Genomic DNA, 18,315 nt, shown 5'->3' with positions numbered 1-18,315 from the left:
GAGGTCTGTTGGAAATGAGGCAAGTGAAGTTTATATATCTGTGGAATGATGTCCAGAGTGGGAGAAAGGACTCTTGTCTGTTGGAGGTAGGGATGACTGTTTCAATTGGCCACCTTGATTAGCATTTGATGGCCTGACAGTTTTTAAGTGTGGCTAGTTACTGCCTGAAGGAATCCTTTGTTGAGAGGTGATTAACTGTTCCTTATTGTTTCTTGTCTGGAGTTCCCCTGTGTTTGAGTTTTGTGTAGCCACGTGTCGGACTACACAGAGAAGCCATTGAAATCCACAAGTATGTGGACAATTTCAACAGAAAGAAAGAAACCATGGAAATGAACAAAATCTGGCTACAAGTATTAAAAAACACTAAAATTATAACAGTAAATAAAGAACTAAACTGAAACACAGTTTAATTTTCACTATAACCATTCAGCAACTTTGGTGAAGCCAAAAGAACATAATGTCCTTTTAAAATAATTCCTTTGGCCCCATCTTCGCCGGCGCTGCCATAAGAAAGGTGCTGTTGGGCGTAACCAATCATTGCCATCTTAAGTGTAGTTTTGGAAGGCCAGGCTCCCAATTGTAGAGATAGCAAAAGGCCCTGCCGTAAACTACATTTCCCAGAATGCAATGCTGCTCAGGACCCAAACGAGGCAGAAGAACCCAAGTGAGGGCTGGCCTCAGCAGTCTCCATTTAGAGTTAGCCTGGATGTAAATAAAATGATAGATTCTGCAAAGAGAACTAAAGTAAGCAAGCATTAAGCTACTTTTGCAAAGCCAAGAGAAAATAAAGTGCTTTAAAAAACTGGCCCTTTTACTTTGGCGTGATTGCCATAAGAAAGGCAGCCAGGCAACCGTTTAGAGTCAGTCATGATAATAAATAAAATTATTGAATCTGCAAAGAGGACTAAAATAAGCAAGTAATAGTATAAGTCTGTGCTAAGGTGCAATTATGTGGTTGTGTGTCATAAAGACAGACCAGCATTCAAGGGGATTGCTGTTTTTGCTTTTTGGGGGATAAATTGATTATATTGGGCTGTAAAAAAAGTAATGATCTATAGGGATGGTGTCTTGAGGGTCTCCTCCAACTCAATAAGGCAAGCATATGGATGTCAGGATAGTTGGATGGTGCCTTTCTGTCCAGAAGAAGGGGGTCAGTCTAGATGTCCCTTGATGGGGTCTGTACTATGATATCTGTTCCTGGGTTATAAATAGCAGTTCCTAATTGGTTCTGTCATAAAAATATGGTGAAAATTTATTACACTGCAAATTTTTTGCCCTATAGCACATTTTGCTTTGTTGAGTCTCCCCAGATTTAACAACGTTTCTGCCACAAAAACAAAGTTTGTGGAGTAGAACAACTATTTTCAAATTAAAGACCGCAAAATCAAACAGGAAACAACACTTTCAAATTAGGAACGGATTTTCTCTATTATTAAAAAGATGTTTTTATACAAACTTTGAAAATTCGCTTAAAATACATGGGTAAGTTGAATGTTCTGAAATTTGGTGAGCTAATAGTGGTAAATGTGTTCTACCACTGTAGCAAGTTTCAACAGGATAGCTCAAAAAAGGAGGGAGAGAGAAGCCCCTAAAGTTTACCCATTGATAGTAATGTTTTCCTTAATGCTCATGCGCAATCGCCATTAACGAAATAATTTTGAAGTTTCATTAGAATTCCAAAATTTTCACCACCAAAACATTAGAAACACTTCAGAAATGAAGCGCCAGGGCCCCCCAGTTTTGTAAGTACTTTAGAACCATTTTTTAATGGACTGCACATGCCTCGTCTCTACTGAAGCTTCATCACCAGTCCTCGTTTCCACAACAAATTCCAGTTATCACAGGGAAAGTAAGTGAGGTGAAGTCTTCTGAACAGGAGCAGAGAGAGCAAAAGAAATTCCAAAGGGATGTTCACCCTTCCCTAGGCTATCCAAAGCTTAAACATACATACTTCAAACTGGAGTTCCACTTACAAAATCCTAGAATCCTAGAGTTGGAAGAGACCTCGTAGGCCACCCAGTCCAACCCCATTCTGCCAAGAAGCAGAAAAATTGCATTCAAAGCACCCTTGACAGATGACCATCCAGCCTCTGTTTAAAAGCCTCCAACAAAGGAGCTTCCACCACACTCTGAGACAGAGAGTTCCACTGCTGAACAACTCTCACAGTCAGGTTCTGACTTAAAAACAAATTCTACTTAAATGTCAGTATTCAAATTTGGGCATATCAGGAATGTGTACCAAATTTGGTCCAGATCCATTGGTATTTGGGTTCACAGCACTCTCCGGATGTAGGTAAACTACAACTCCCCCGAATCAAGGTGAATCTTCTCCAAAGACCTCCAGTATTTTTTGCTGATCATGTGGGCTCTGTGTGCCAAGTTAGATCCAGGTCCATCTTGGGTGGAGTTCAGAGTGCTCATTGCTTGCAGGTGAACTATACAGTGTTCCTTCACTTTTTGTGGGGTTTACGTTCCAGGACCACCCGCGATAAGTGAAAATCCATGAAGTAGGGACGTCATATTAATTGTAATATTTATACATTATTTTAGCATATGCATAAGAAGTGTGCATGTGCAGTCTAGCCCTCGCGCTTCCTTACCCACCTCCAGAGCCCTGCTGGGCCTCAGGCCGCCGCTCTGCCAGGGTCCGCAGAGGCCAGGGAGGCAGTCCTGGATGTTCCTGGGGTGGCACCGGCAGTCTGCATTTTTTAAAAAAACTTTATTTATACCCCACCACCATCTCCCCAATGGGGACTCGGAGCGGCTTACATGGCTTACATGGGGCCAAGCCCCATTACAACAAGATAAAACCAGAGCATAAACAATAAACAACGGCATCAAAATTACATAAAAGGAAAGAAAAAAAGGGGGGGAAACCAAGGAGGAGGACAAAACATGTCCACTTGCAGCCCGAGTCACCAACGGAATAAACAAAAAAATCGACAGGATGCAAGGGACCGCACACCAGCCTCCCTTTAAAAGGCCTGTTGTAATTTAAATATTGAATGAATGAATTGTTTATTGTACTAGCCATAGGCCATGACATCAGTAACATACTAACTTTATAAACACTTTCCAATATAAACCTTAAAACGCAACAAGAATTAAAACTAAAACAAGTTCTTTAAAATTATGAAAGCAGAAACATGACAATAGCAGTGTCTGCTTTGTTGTAATTTAAATATTTTATATTAATATTTATTTTAAAAATCCGCAAAACGGTGAGTCCACGTACAGCGAACCACAAAGTAGCGTGGGAAAATTGTACATCCCAGAACCTACAACTCCAAAACATCCAGGCCAATTCCCCTCATAACCCACCCGTACCTATAGCACCTCTCTTGTTTGTAACTTGGGGGCTGCCTGTACACAGACATCCACACACACAGAGAGAGAGAGCCTGGGTCCTTCTCTGCAAATGTTAGAATTGTGCTCCGGACCTTCCAGGACTTGTAGCTTAAGCCATCCATTTGGGACGAAATTGCTTGCTGCTTTTGTTTTGCCCGGGCAACGTGACATCCTGCCACTCCGAAAGGGTTGCCGTTAGGGTTTTGTATGCACTGCCATTGCATGCTCTATGCGGGGACACTGGTTTACTGTCAGTCATTCTGCAACCAGGAACACCCAAAAGCCACAGCAAACCGCCAACCCAACCCCAAGCCAAGTCCCAGCGGGTTCGTTGTGAGCGGAATAGATGACACAAACGAGGCCGTGGATATCACAATTGCAAACTCGGTTGGGCTCCAAATGGAAATACCTCGTGCAAAAGGGGAGCAGTGGGTTCTGCGGAGCAGGAGGAGGCCAGGGAGCACCCTCGTGCCCCTCTTTCCGCTAGAGCCTCTTTCAGTCCTGGGAAACCTTGGCAGGCAGGGCAACGTTATCCTTCCTTCCCCCGCTCCCCATCCCTTTCCCAGAGATAGAGAGACCCCTTTTTTGGGACCGGAGGTGCCCGGCGGCTGCTCCGAGTCCGGTTTCAGGATGCGCAGAAAACCAGGGTCCCTGACTTGGGTGTCCTCTTGGCTCCAGGAGGGAAACGTGCTGTGATTTGACTCTCTGTTCTGATGTCACTTTTTACATAAAATCTTTTTTTTCCCTCCCCTCCATGATTTTTGTTTTTCTACAGCGTGGCTGACAAGCCTAAAATGCAGCAGAAGAGGCAAGAAATGTACCCCAACCTTTGCATTAGGTGTGGAACAATATTTTTCTCTTTTTTTGCCTTCTGTTTGCTCAAAAAATACGGCTAGCTTTTCTCCGGGGAGGAGGAGGCACCTTGGTTTTGAGGCCCCTGGTTATCTGTAACTGTCCCGGCCCAGACCCCTCACCTCAGACCAGGCCCCTTGGTTTGCTCTTCCGATTTCAGTGTGAAGTCGGAAGTCGGAAATTGGTCCTTGGGAAGGATGTCCCATTGAGGAGAAAGAGTCAAGCTTGTGTTCTGCTGCTCTGTTAACTAGGACACATATGCGCCATGGATTCCACCTAAACATTTGGAAGAACTTCCTAATTGTTAGAGCTCTTCGACAGAGGACTGTGCTGCGTTGGAGTCCGCTAGCACTTCCTTCCTTCTCGGGAGGTTGGGTGGCCATTTGTCAGGATTGCTTGGATTGTACATTTTTGTCTCTGGCAGAAAGAAGGGGGTTGGACTGGATGGCCCTTGGGGTCCCTTCCAACTCTACAATCTATAATTTGTGGAGGAAGCAGCAGCCTTTTCGCCTTAGTACAGTGGCTCCCAACCTTTTTTTGACCAGGGACTACTCTCCAACATTAGGGTTAAGAATTTGGTTTTGGTCAACTTTAGATTTGATTATTTGTTGTGCTGAGTCAGAAAATGGCATTGGATAGACCACATCTGCTCTAGTTTCTGATACACAACATAGTCATAGAATCATAGAGTTGGAAGTGACCTTATGGGCCATCCAGTCCAACCCCCTGCCAAGAAGCAGGAAAATCCATTCAAAGCATCCCCGACAGATCGCCATCTAGCCTCTATTTAAAAGCCTCCATAGAAGGAGCCTCCACCACACCATCTGCTCGCCCACAGAAAACCATATTTAGTAATCTAGAGCCGTGCACTTTATTTTAGGTCTCACGGCCCACGGGTTGGGAAACACTGCCTTAGTAAGATGGTTGCGCAAATGGCATTTCGGGGAAGGGGACAAGCAGGGAGAAGGGGTGTGATGTCACTGAATCTGAGGAAGAAGGACGCTGTGTTGGGTTGCTTCCGGCTGCGTTCCCACAGAGCGAGTGCAAGGAAGGTTGGTCAAGAAAGGCAGGCATCCCAGACTTTGCAAAACCTTTGAAGGGGGAACAAAGCCACCTGCACCCCTCCTTCCACAACAAGAGCGAGAGCCCCCTTCTTTCCGGAGCGAAGAGAGGACGAGTGTGCTCTCCTGAAGGCGCCAGTGCCGAGAGGCAGGCAGAGCGCCCAGATCTTTGATTGAATGGCTTTGATTATCTTAATGGAAAGACGTTGCCGCGGAGCCCAAGTTCAAGCAGCATAAGCAAGTGCCCTGCTCCAAGAGCTGGGCCCTGCCTGCGGAGACGTGGCAGAGAAATAATTTCCGCCTGCTGCCGACCTCTGTAACCATTATCTCTGCTGTAAGGTCCTCACCTCGGGTGGCAGGAGGAACCCACCCCATTGTTTTCCCAGGCAAAAGCGCAATGGGGAGTACGGAAGGAAGGCACCACAAGAGAATGTCACAGCAAGCCCTTTTACATCTGCCTCTGAGTTTGGTCCCGGGGTGCGGGGTCACTCCTTGATATTGCTCATTTTGGTGGGATTTTGGGGTTCCTGGGGGCTTTGTGGCATGAAAGATTGGCGAGAACAGTGTGGCAGGGGTTTCCGTTCCCTGGACCTGCAGAAGAGAGTCCCGAACCAGGGCCTGGCTGGCAATATCAGGTGCCCAGGCGGCAGAGCATGGATACCAGTTGGCCAACAGAACTGGTCTCCTTGATCTGCTGCAACAGGTCCCGAAGAATATTGGTTTGTTTCCTTACTGCAGGGGTCCTCAAACTATGGCCCGAGGATCGAATACGACCCTCCAAGGTCATTTACCCGGCCCTCGCTCAGGGTCAATCTAAGTCTGAAACTACTTGAAAGCACACAACAACAACAACAACAATCCTATCTCATCAGCCAAAAGCAGGCCCACACTTACTTATTTATTTACATTATTTATATCCCGCCCATATCAGCCCGCAGGCGACTCAGGGCAGTCACTTCTCATTGAAGCACTAATAAGTTTATATTTGTTAAAATTGTTCTTCATTTTGATCATTTTAAGTGTTTTTTGCACTACAAATAAGATATGTGCAGTGTGCATAGGAATTCATTCATGTTTTTTTCAAATTATAATCCGACCCTCCAAAAGTTTGAGGGACTGTGCTCTGGCCCTCTGTTTAAAAAGTGTGAGGACCCCTGCCTTACTGTATTGATTGGGGAGATTTATATCCCACTTTCCCATCCGATTCATCTTGCAACTGACATTCTTCCTTTCGAAACCTGCTGTGCTTCGGACCTTAGAGCGGTCGCCTTCTGGCCTTTCTCCAGAGGAGACCGTGCAGTGGTTTCACAAAGTCTCCCGGTCGAAAAACAAGGGAGCCGTCGACCTTCCGTGGGTCAGGAAGACCCGAGGAAGCAGATAGGCATCCAACGAATCGGGGTGACCTTTTGTGCGCATGGATGACCCCTTAACGAAAAAGAAGAACAAATAATAACTCTGGCAACAGAGTTAGATGCTAGATCAGAAATCCAGGTGCACCCCACTTACAAATTCTATTAACTTCGGGCAGACCCTACTTTCAGGCAATACCAGGCAGAGCTCTAGTCTACTCAGAACATCCCAAGATATCCAGGTTTTGTGGTTGGGTTGGCGGGTTGGTCATACTACTCAAAATGCAGCATACAGATATAGTCAAGCAATAAATACATAATGTAATCAAAACCCAGCGGTGTATGGAGGGAGGGCAGAAAAGCAATGTAAGTGCAACAACACACCCGTTCTTGAAAGGCCTGGAGAAGGAGTAGCTCTCCATGTGGCGACTGTTCTGGCGAGAGAGGAGCCTGCTATTTAATGTCCAAGTGGCATTTAAAGATCTCCATCGGCCCCAAGTGAGTTGAGACAGGAGGAAACACCGGCACAATCATAAAATCATAGAACCATAGAATCAAAGAGTTGGAAGAGACCTCATGGGCCATCCAGTCCAACCCCCTGCCAAGAAGCAGGAATATTGCATTCAAATCACCCCCAACAGATGGCCATCCAGCCTCTGTTTAAAAGCTTCCAAAGAAGGAGCCTCCACCACACTCTGGGGCAGAGAATTCCACTGCTGAACGGCTCTCAAAGTCAGGAAGTTCTTCCTCATATTCAGATGGAATCTCCTTTCTTGTAGTTTGAAGCCATTGTTTCGTGTCCTAGCCTCCAGGGAAGCAGAAAACAAGCTTGCTCCCTCCTCCCTGTGGCTTCATCTCACATACTTATACATGGCTATCATATCTCCTCTCAGCCTTCTCTTCTTCAGGCTAAACATGCCCAGCTCCTTAAGCCGCTCCTCATAGGGCTTGTTCTCCAGACCCTTGATCATTTTAGTCGCCCTCCTCTGGACACATTCCAGCTTGTCAATATCTCTCTTGAATTGTGGTGCCCAGAATTGGACACAATATTCCAGGTGTGGTCTAACCAAAGCGGAATAGAGGGGTAGCATGACTTCCCTAGATCTAGACACTATGCTCCTATTGATCCCGAGCTGCTTAGGCAAAGGGAATCGGAGCCAGAATCACAACATCTTGGGCAAAATCAAGAGTCACATCCTGGGAGTGTGCTCTGAGTCCCCTGCCTTGTGGCCTATAGTTTCCTGCATTTTGAGTGGGAGAGCATTCAAGGGTAGGGTTGCCCCAACTCCCGTGCCGCATAGCGCGCTCTGATTCTTTTGTGACGGCTTTCAAAACCGCTCCCGATGGCTTTGAGAGAACGGCGCACCTTTCCTAGGGATGGTTCCTCCTTCCTTGGGGTGGTCCTGCCGCACTCTTACCAGGTCATCTCCAAACACCTTCTCTTGGGGTTTCCACTTCTTGGAGGCCTTTTGCACTTTATGTTTGCCATCCTTCTCTTTCCTGAACCCTTTGCCTTTCCCACTGGCAGCGCAAACTCAACTTGCGGTGTGGTCTCTTTACAGGGCAGCGTCTGTTTGGGGAGACCATCCTGGGCCTGACGCAGGGCTCCGTCTCGGACCTGCTCGCCCGCCCCAAGCCCTGGCACAAGCTCAGCCTCAAGGGACGGGAGCCCTTTGTCCGCATGCAGCTCTGGCTCAACGACCCCAACAACGTGGAGAAGCTGATGGACATGAAGCGCATGGAGAAGAAAGGTAACGCCTGCCACAACAGTCACCTTGGTTCTCAAACTGCTTCTTGAATTGGTGCTTCTCTTAGAGCCATAGAAGCGTAGAGTCCAACCCCATTCTGCTCTAAGTTCTGAATCACAATTCCAGCTCACTCATAGTAAACATTGTGCTTGGAGTTAGCTCTATAGGTAGCTCCACGGTTGCATTTCCTGAAGTGAGACTTCCTGTGCACACTGATTCAGGACAACCTGATTTTAGGCCACCCTTGAGTTATAGTAATAATAATAATAATAATAAACAAAAGGCCACCTTCTTTGGATCTGCGCACATCATTCGAAAATACATCACACAGTCCTAGACACTTAGGAAGTGTTCAAGTTGTGATTTTGTGATACAAAATCCAGCATATAGATCTCATTTGCTGTGACATACTGTGCTTTTGTGTCAGTAAAATAATAATAATAATAATAATAATAATAATAATAATAATAATACTTTGGGTTATATGGCCATGTTCTGGAGGCAATTTTTCTCCTTTGTTGATCTGGTTTGCGGATGACTAGGACATCTAGAAAAGGCAGTCTTCCTTCATTTTCTTTTTCCATGGTGAACTGGATGTTTGGGTGGATGCTGTTAAGATGGTCCAGGAACCTGTTGAGTTCTTCTTCTCCATGGCTCCAAATGGTGAAGGTATCATCCACATATCTGAACCATATCGTGGGCTTTTTGGTTGCTGTCTCCAGGGCTTGTTTTTCAAAGTGTTCCATGTAGAAATTAGCTATGACCGGGCTGAGAGGGATCCCCATAGCTACGCCATCTTTCTGTTCATAGGACTCATTGTCCCACTGAAAGTAGCTGGTGGTGAGGCAATGGTGAAACAGAGCCGTGATGTCTTCTGGGAACCTCTGGTTGATGAGTGCCATGGTGTCTGCTACCGGGACCATGGTAAATAGAGATACCACATCGAAGCTGATCAGTTTGTCGTTGGTATTTAGCTTGAGATTGCTGATTTTTTCGATGAAGTGGGCTGAGTCCTTGATGTAGTGTGTAGTGAGCCCAATATGGCTTTGTAACTGTGCAGCAAGAAATTTTGCTAAGTCGTACGTGGGGGATCCAATGGCACTCACGATGGGTCCGAGCGGGGTGGAGTCCTTATGGATTTTTGGGAGTCCATAAAGCCTAGGTGGAAGGGCTTCCGATTTACATAGCTGTTGTCGTATGTCAAAGTTGATTGAGGAGTTCTTAATCAGAGTGTTGGTTTTTCTGGTTATTTTGGAAGTTGGGTCTTGTTTAAGTTTTCTGTATATCGTAGGATCCAGGAGTTTTCTGACCTTCTCCTTGTATTGTTCTGTATGCATGATTACTGTGGCATTCCCTCACCATTGCCTCACCACCAGCTACTTTCAGTGGGACAATGAGTTCTATGAACAGAAAGATGGAGTAGCTATGTGGGGAGCCCTCTCAGTCCGGTCATAGCTAATTTCTACAAGCCCTGGAGACAGCAACCAAAAAGCCCACTATATGGTTCAGATATGTGGATGACACCTTCACCATTTGGAGCCATGGAGAAGAAGAACTCAACAGGTTCCTGGACCATCTTAACAGCATCCGAAAAATAAAGTGCTTCTAAGGGCATTTTGTACAGAGTTTGGTCCGACTTACAAATGACTCCCGAGTTACATCCAACTTACAAACGACTCCCGAGTTAAGAAGGGGGGGGCAACAGGAAGTGAGAAACCCCCCCCCCTTCCCCCCAGGAAGGAAGGAAAATCCACTCCTGGAAGAGTTTGTTGAAAATTGAGATAAATCACCATCCTTATCTCAGCTGCTTCAACTTTCCAAGTTCTGCTCGAACTTTACCACAAAGTGGTAAAGCCACCGGACTCCTTCGATTCAGCTTTCACCGGAAAGCGGCACTTATCTTTATTTTACACAATATATATAAGGCAATCATCAGTCGTGTCCACTCACATCTCGGCACACTGCAAGAAGCACATTCCTCTCTTATCAGTCCTTCTTCATCTGGCCAGCACAGGAACCTCCAAATGTGACACTACCAATACTACACATCTCTATGTTTTAACCCATACATTTCTGAAATCACACCGTTTAAACTATAAGGAACTTTCATTCCATATAACATTACATACTAACAGAGTTGTCATCATGGGGGAAAAGGGTCTCCAGTGAGGCTTCATCCCCTACCCTTGTTTCCACAACAAGCCACATTTTTCACATTCCATTTCTCACAGGGACAGAAAGTATGGTGAAATCTCCTGAACGGCCACAGGCATCAAAACAAACACAATAGGGGTGTCAACTCTTCCCTATGCTATCCAAAGCTTATATAATAATAATTATTATTATTATTATTATTACTATTATTATTATTATTATTATTATTATTGGCACATAACTATGGTAATAGGCACACTGGGTGCAGCACCTAAAGACCATGGTCAGCCCTTAAAAACAATTGGCACTGACAAAATCACTACCTTTTAGCTGCAAAAGGATTTCCCCTGACATTAAGTCCAGTCGTGTCCGACTCTGGGACTCTGGTGCTCATCTCCATTTCTAAACCAAAGAGCAGGCGTTGTCCGTAGACACCTCCAAGGTCATGTGGCCAGCATGACTGCATGAAGCACCGTTACCTTCTCAAAGATGCAGTACCTATTGATCTCACATTTGCATGTTTTCGGACTGCTCGGCTGGCAGAAGCTGGGGCTCTCAGCGGGAGCTTACCCCGCTTCCCGGATTCAAATTTGTAACCTTTTGGTCAGTAAGTTCAGCAGCCACTGAGGGCTCCACATACAGTATAGGTCAGTGGTTCTCAACCTGTGGGTCCCCAGATGTTTTGGCCTTCAACTCCCAGAAATCCTAACAGCTGGTGAACTGGCTGGGATTTCTGGGAGTTGTAGGCCAAAACATCTGGGGACCTACAGGTTGAGAACCACTGGTATAGGTTAACAATTATATATATTTACAAACAGTTAGTGGAGGCTTGGAAGGTTACTATTTCCAACAGACAGGACATTGGTCGCGAAGGAGGAGGAATATGTATATTCCACCTTGTCTCCTGTGCTATGCTTATAATATAATATAATATAATATAATATAATATAATATATTGTATATACATATAATATTTATAATATTATAATGTAATACAATATAATACTAATAATTATATGGTATTATAATTATATATTTTATATTAGATGTAATCTATATAAATAAAAATGTAATGTGCAATTGTGGGATTAGCATAACTCAAAAACCACAGGACGAATTGACACCAAATGTGGACACAAGACACCTATGAGGCCAACAAGTGACCATCACACTGAAAAACACAGCAGAAGAGACTAAAAAGCCAAAAAACAAAAAAATACATTACAACGTATGCACAAAACCACACACACACACATATATACATACAAACACACATATATATACATATATACACAAATATATAGACACAAAAACACATTTACACAGACTGGGCCACAGCAATGCATGTCAGGGGACAGCTAGTATCTATATAAATAAAAATGTAATGTCCATTTGTGCGATTAACATAACTCAAAAACCACTGGGCGAATTGGCACTAAATTTGGACACAATACACCTATCAAGCCAACAAGTGACCATCCCTCATAAAAGCACTGAAAAACACAGCAGAAGAGTCCTAAAAAGCCAAAAAAAATAAAAAATACATTACAACGCATGCACAAACCACGCATATACACAAATACACATATATACACAAATATATACACACATATATGCATATATATGTACACACACAAACACATATACACAGACAGGGCCACAGCAACGCATGTCAGGGGACAACTAGTCTATATAAATAAAGATGCAATGTTCATTTGTGGGATGCGCATAACTCAAAAAGCACTGGGTGAATTGACACCAAATTTGGACACAATGCACCTCTCAGGCCAACAAGTGGCCATCACTCATAAAAACACTGAAAAACACAGCAGGAGAAGCTTTAAAAAGCCAAAAAATCAAAAATACATTACAATGCATGTGCAAAACCACATATACACAAATATATACACACACAAAACACATATACACAGACTGGGCCACAGCAACGCATGGCAGGGGACAGCTAGTTACTAGGCTTGGGCAATCCATGGTTCTAAATGGTTCTAAAGTACTTACAAAGCTAAAGTTCTGGTGGTGAAAATTTCAGAACTCTAACAAAACTTTCAAAATTTAATTATTACTTCATTATTGGTGATTTTAATGACAGAACCAATTAGGAACTGCCATTTATTATGAAATTTTGAGAGTTTTGTTAGAGTTCTGAAATTTTCACGACCTGAATTTTAGTTTTGTAAGTACTTTAGAACCATGGATTGCCCAAGCCTATTAGTTACTAATAATATTACAATATAATTGTATAGTACAATGTAGTAATATAGAATACTGATATGGTGTTATTCTAATAATATAATATATTGTATGTATATATATATTGCAAGCTGCTCTGAGTCCCCTTCGGGGTGGAAAGGGCGGCATATAAATGTCATAAATAAATAAATGTGTATGTGTGGCTGGAGTTACACTTACGTACAAATTCAGCCTAAGAACAAACCTGCAGAACCAATCTTGTTCGTAACTTGGGGACGGCCTGCATGTTTCTGCGGACTCTCAATCAGGTCCGAAATCGGCGTGGATCTAGGGCTGAAATGGCCCAGGCCTTCCATCTACGTCAGTGGTTCTCTCCCCAGATGTTTTGGCCTTCAACTCCCAGAAATCCTAACATCTGGTAAACTGGGATTTCTGGGAATTGTAGACCAAAAGACCTCCTAGGCGAGAACCACTCACCTAGGAGGAGGGAAGCCTCTCCTCTCCTCTGTTAAGCCTTTCTCGGGCCTGGGCATCCTTCCGGGTGCTGAGATTTCCCGGCCTCCAAGCGCCCTCTTGTGGTCTCAACCAGGAGCCGATTGTTCAAAACTCAAATTACAGGAAAGAGTCTCTCTCCACACGGACATTGGGAGGAGCAAGAATGGTGCAGCAGTGGAATGCATAGCCTAGGAGTCTCCTCCTTGGAGTCTTTAAGCAGAGGCAGGTTGGCCACCTGTCAGGAGTGCTTTGATTGCATTCCCCCGCCTGGTAGAAGGGGGTTGGGCTGGAGGGCCCTTAGGGTGGCCTCTTCCAGCTCAGTGAGAATATTCCTCTAGTGGAGGGAGCCTCATTCGGCATTATATATATATATATATATATATATATATATATATATTTACAGTATTTATATTCTGCCCTTCTCACTCCGCAAGTGACTCAGGGCAGATTACAATGTACATATACATGGCAAACATTCAATGCCATAGACCAGGCATGGGGAACCTTTGGCCCTCCAGATGTGGTGGACTTCAACTCCCACAATTCCTTGAGGCTCGGCATTCGCCCCAAAGGCTTACCTTGGCCCAACGAGGTTTGTTTGGCTCTTTTTCATGGAGGACGGGCAGCAAAGGGGGAGAGACGAGTGTAACGTAGCTGTGCAGATGGCGACGAAGGATGCGGAGCCCACAGACTGGCCTCGGAGGGAGAGAGCTGGCGGAAACCCCTGCGGGCAACGCGCCTCCTCGCCGCTTCGGCCCTTAGCAACCACCCCGCATGGACCCCCTCCCTAGCAATGACGCCGGCTGAGTGACGTCGTGCAGAGCTTGTCGGGGAAAAGGGAAGGCAAAGGGAAAGGGCTCTGCGCTGTTTACAGAGACAGGGAATGTTGTTGTCCTCTTGGACAAAATGGGGGGGGGGGATGTCACACTTATACAGAGGGGCATGGCCAGGCCCTGTAGTGTCCTGCCATGCATTTTGGGGGAGAGGGGCACAAGAAAGTTCTGTGGCACTAGAAATAGCCTTGCTAGTAACATGTGACCTGCAGTTCAAAGTGGCTATAGCTAGGGAGGGGGTCCATGTGGGGCGGTTGCTAAGGGCCGAAGCGGCGAGGAGGCGTGTTGCCCGCAGGGGTTTCCGCCCGCTCTCTCCCTCCGAGGCCAGTCTGTGGGCTCCGCATCCTTCGTCGCCATCTGCACAGCTACGTTACGCTCGTCTCTCCTCCTTTGCTGCCCGTCCTCCATGAAAAAGAGCCAAACAAACCTCGTTGGGCCAAGGTAAGCCTTTGGGGCGAATGCCGAGCCTCAAGGAATTGTGGGAGTTGAAGTCCACCACACCTGGAGGGCCGAAGGTACCCGACCCCTGCCATAGACTCACAACATATATAGACAGACACTCAGAGGCTATTGAACAATCCAGTTTTTTTTCATGAGAGTATTCTGGTCACCAGGGGAGCCGTCGCTTCACCGTCCATTTCTGACACTGATGAGGTACTTCCTCATTCTTTGCATGCTTGCTGGAGATTTTTATGGCCTCGTAAATTAGTTAAATTAGCCTCCCCACATAAGTGGTACTTAAATTTCCTACTTGACAGATGCAACTATCTCTTGGGCTGCAAAGGTCAACAACAAGCTACACAAATTGGTTGGAAGCTCACTCCAACCCGGGCTGGCTTCGAACTCATGACCTTTTGGTCAGTAGTGATCTTAATGCAGCTGACTCAGCCAGCTTCTCACAGTCCCGATGTTTGTTATTTGTTTGTTTGTTTACTGTATTTATATTCCGCTTTTCTCATCCCTGGGAGACTCAAAGTGGTTTACAACGTAATAATAATCATCATCATCATCATCATCATCATCATCATCATCTATATAAATAAAAATGTAATATTCATTTGTGGGATTAACAGAACTCAAAAACCACTGGACGAATTGTCACCAAATTTGGGCAGAAGACACCTAACAACCCAATGTATGTCCTTCACTCAAAAATAATTGATTTTGTCATTTGGGAGTTGTAGTTGCTGGGAATTATACAATCAAAGAGCATTCTGAACCCCACCAGTGATAGAATTGAACCAAACTTGGCACACAGTTCTCCCATGACCAACAGAAAATACTGGAAAGGTTTGGTGGGCAGTGTCCTTTGGTTTTTAGAGTTGTAGTTCACCTACATCCAAATATCAACTCTACACGAATACTCAATATGCCCAAATGTGAACACTGGTGGAGTTTGGGGAAAATTGACATTTGGGAGTTGTAGTTGCTGGGATTTATAGTTCACCTACAATCACAGAGCATTCTGAACCCCACCAGTGATAGAATTGGGCCAAACCTCCCATACACAACCTCCATGTGGGCCACAGCAATGCGTGGCAGGGGATGGCTAGTAATAATAATGAAGAAGAAGAAGAAATAAAACTTTATTTATGCCCGGCCACCATCTCCCCAAAGAGACTCGGGCGACTTACATGAGGCCAAGCCCGTCAAGTACAAATACAACAATATATCAACAACCAAGCAAGCAAATAAAACAATATAAATAATACAGTTAAACATGTAAGCAACAACATACAAAAGATTTAAAACACGATGGCAGTGCCAAATGTAGATTAAAATTTTAAAACCCTGGGCGTGTACAGAGTAGGGTATGTCTAGACATGGGAGTTTTAAAGAGTGATGTGGGAGGATCAATCCAACGGATTGGCAAAATGTCTAACATGCATTTATTATTATTATTATTACTATTATTATTAAACTTTATTTGTACCCCGCTAGCATCTCCCAGAGGATTCGATGCGGCTTACAACAGGCCGAGGCCACAACAATACAACATAACAATACAATCAAGCAAATCAAACAATTAAAACAAATTAAAGCAGAATAAACAACAAGCACAGTACATTAAAACACAATAAAACTGGGCCGGGCCAAAAGGTGGGTACAAGGATTAAAAGTGCTGATTTGACAGGAGGTGTATAGAGGGTTACTAGGGCAAGTGCGATGTGCGATGTGCAGCAATCATTGGTTCTGGTAAAGTGCTTGTGGGACTCGGTAGTGGAGATTTCCTAATCTGGGAAGGCGCATCGGAAAAGCCAGGTTTTTAAGTTCTTTCTGAAGATAGCCAAAGAAGGGGCCTGTCTAAGGTCTTTGGGGAGGGTGTTCCAGAGTTGGGGGGCCACTACGGAGAAGACCCTGTCCCGCGTCCCCACCAAGCGCGCCTGCAACGCTGGTGAGATCATGAGCAGGGCCTCTCCAGATGACCGAAGAGAACGCGTGGGTTCGTACATGGAAATGCGGTCACGCAGGTAGGCTGGTCCCAAACTGTTCAGGGCTTTGTAGGTAAGCACCTGCACCTTAAATTGGGCTCGGAATATAAACGGCAGCCAGTGGAGTTCCTTAAACAGGAGGGTTGACCTCTCTCTGTAAGGGGCCCCCGTTAGCATCCTGGCTGCTGATCGCTGGACCAGTTGGAGCTTCCGAGCCGTCTTCAAGGGCAGCCCCACGTAGAGCGCATTGCAGTAATCCAATCTGGAGGTGACCAAGGCATGGACCACTCCGGCCAGATCTGCCTTCGCGAGGTACGGTCGCGGTTGGCGCACAAGTCTCAGTTGTTCAAAAGCCCTCCCAGACGACGCCGACGCCTGAGCCTCAAGCGAGAGCATAGAATCCAAGAGGACTCCCAAACTGCGGACCTGTGACTTCAAAGGGAGTGTAACCCCGTCCAGCACAGGTTGCCACCCTATACCTCGGTCAGGTTTGCGATCGACCAGAAGGACCTCTGTCTTGTCGGGATTGATCTTCAGCTTGTTCCTCCTCATCCAGATAGACACAGCGGCCAGGCACTCGTCCAGCACCTGAGAGGCCTTGGAGTTAGGTGGAAAGGAGTAGTAGAGCTGTGTGTCATCCGCATAGAGATGGCACCTAGCTCCAAAACTCCGGATTACCTCTCCCAGCGGTTTCATGTAGATGTTAAAAAGCATGGGAGACAGAATAGAGCCTTACGGGACCCCACAGGTGAAAGGCCAGGGGTCCGAGCAGGTGTCTCCCAGCTTCACCATCTGGGATCGACCCTCCAGGAAGGAACGGAGCCACGACAGAACCGTGCCCCCGAGACCCATCCCAGAGAGACGGCCCAGAAGGATACCATGATCGATACATGTAAAACCAAATCATAAAATCTAAACAGGAAATTTATAATTATGCATTAAAATCGCTAAGACCATCTATATAAATAAAAACATAATGTTCATTTGTGGGATCTTTATTTAACACAATATATACAAGACAATCATCAATCATGTCCGTTCACATCTCGGCACACTGCAAGAAGCACATTCCTCTCTCATCTGTCCTTCTTCATCCGGCCAGCACAGGAACCTCCAAAAGTGACACTCTACCAATACTACACATCTCTATGAACATGTTTTGAAGGTGTAGGCCATCTCTATGATCCAACAAACAAAACAAAAGTTAAAATAGAGGTATAACTCTTCCCGGATGGAGGGGGCAAAAAAAGAACAGATATAAGAGGGAAATAAGCACAGAATTGGAAAGGATAAAAAAAGAGGCTAAACCAAGTCTGAATGGGACTTTATGGTGGGGAAACTCTTCTTGTCTCTTTTCCTTATTGTTTCTATATCGTGATTGTGAAATAATAAAATCTTCCTATCCAACCATAGTAATGACATGTTTTTTGAAAATATTTCCCCCCCTCTAACTCACCTCTTTCCTTCTTCTGTCCTTTAGCGTACATGAAGCGGCGGCACAGCTCCGTCAGCGACAGCCAGCCATCGGAGTCAGCCTCAGCCGGGCTAGACTACAGCCAAGGGGCCAGTCCGCAGGCCCAGCACCAGCTGAAGAAGCCCCGCGTGGTCCTGGCCCCCGAGGAGAAGGAAGCGCTGAAGCGCGCCTACCAGCAGAAGCCATACCCATCACCAAAAACCATTGAAGAACTGGCCACGCAGCTCAACCTGAAGACCAGCACTGTCATTAACTGGTTCCACAATTATAGGTACATGTCCCCCCTCGGGAGTGAGGCGTGCCGTCCTGGTTGTGAAGCCAGCCTTAATGTGTTGTCGAAGGCCCTCACGGCCAGAATCTC

The 18,315-nt window shown here is 45.4% G+C and overlaps 1 protein-coding gene across 10 annotated transcripts in view; it reads left to right on the top strand.

Moving 5' to 3' along the window:
* CUX1 (cut like homeobox 1) overlaps positions 1 to 18,315 on the top strand; it is a 307,807-nt gene that overhangs the window by 253,417 nt on the left and 36,075 nt on the right. For 6 of the 10 annotated variants that reach the window (XM_067472043.1, XM_067472044.1, XM_067472045.1 and 3 more), the window contains 3 exons: positions 4,124 to 4,186; positions 8,173 to 8,361; positions 17,961 to 18,225. The exons of 2 other annotated variants lie outside the window; for them this stretch is intronic. In XM_067472043.1, coding sequence (XP_067328144.1) covers positions 4,124 to 4,186; positions 8,173 to 8,361; positions 17,961 to 18,225 — 517 coding nt within the window. The remainder of the gene's footprint in view (positions 1 to 4,123; positions 4,187 to 8,172; positions 8,362 to 17,960; positions 18,226 to 18,315) is intronic. 2 more of the 10 variants (XM_067472046.1, XM_067472041.1) reach the window with 1 other exon arrangement.

Source organism: Anolis sagrei, chromosome 11 (genome assembly GCF_037176765.1).
Source record: "Anolis sagrei isolate rAnoSag1 chromosome 11, rAnoSag1.mat, whole genome shotgun sequence".
Taxonomy (NCBI): domain Eukaryota; kingdom Metazoa; phylum Chordata; class Lepidosauria; order Squamata; family Dactyloidae; genus Anolis; species Anolis sagrei.
This window is presented reverse-complemented; position numbering and strand designations above follow the sequence as displayed.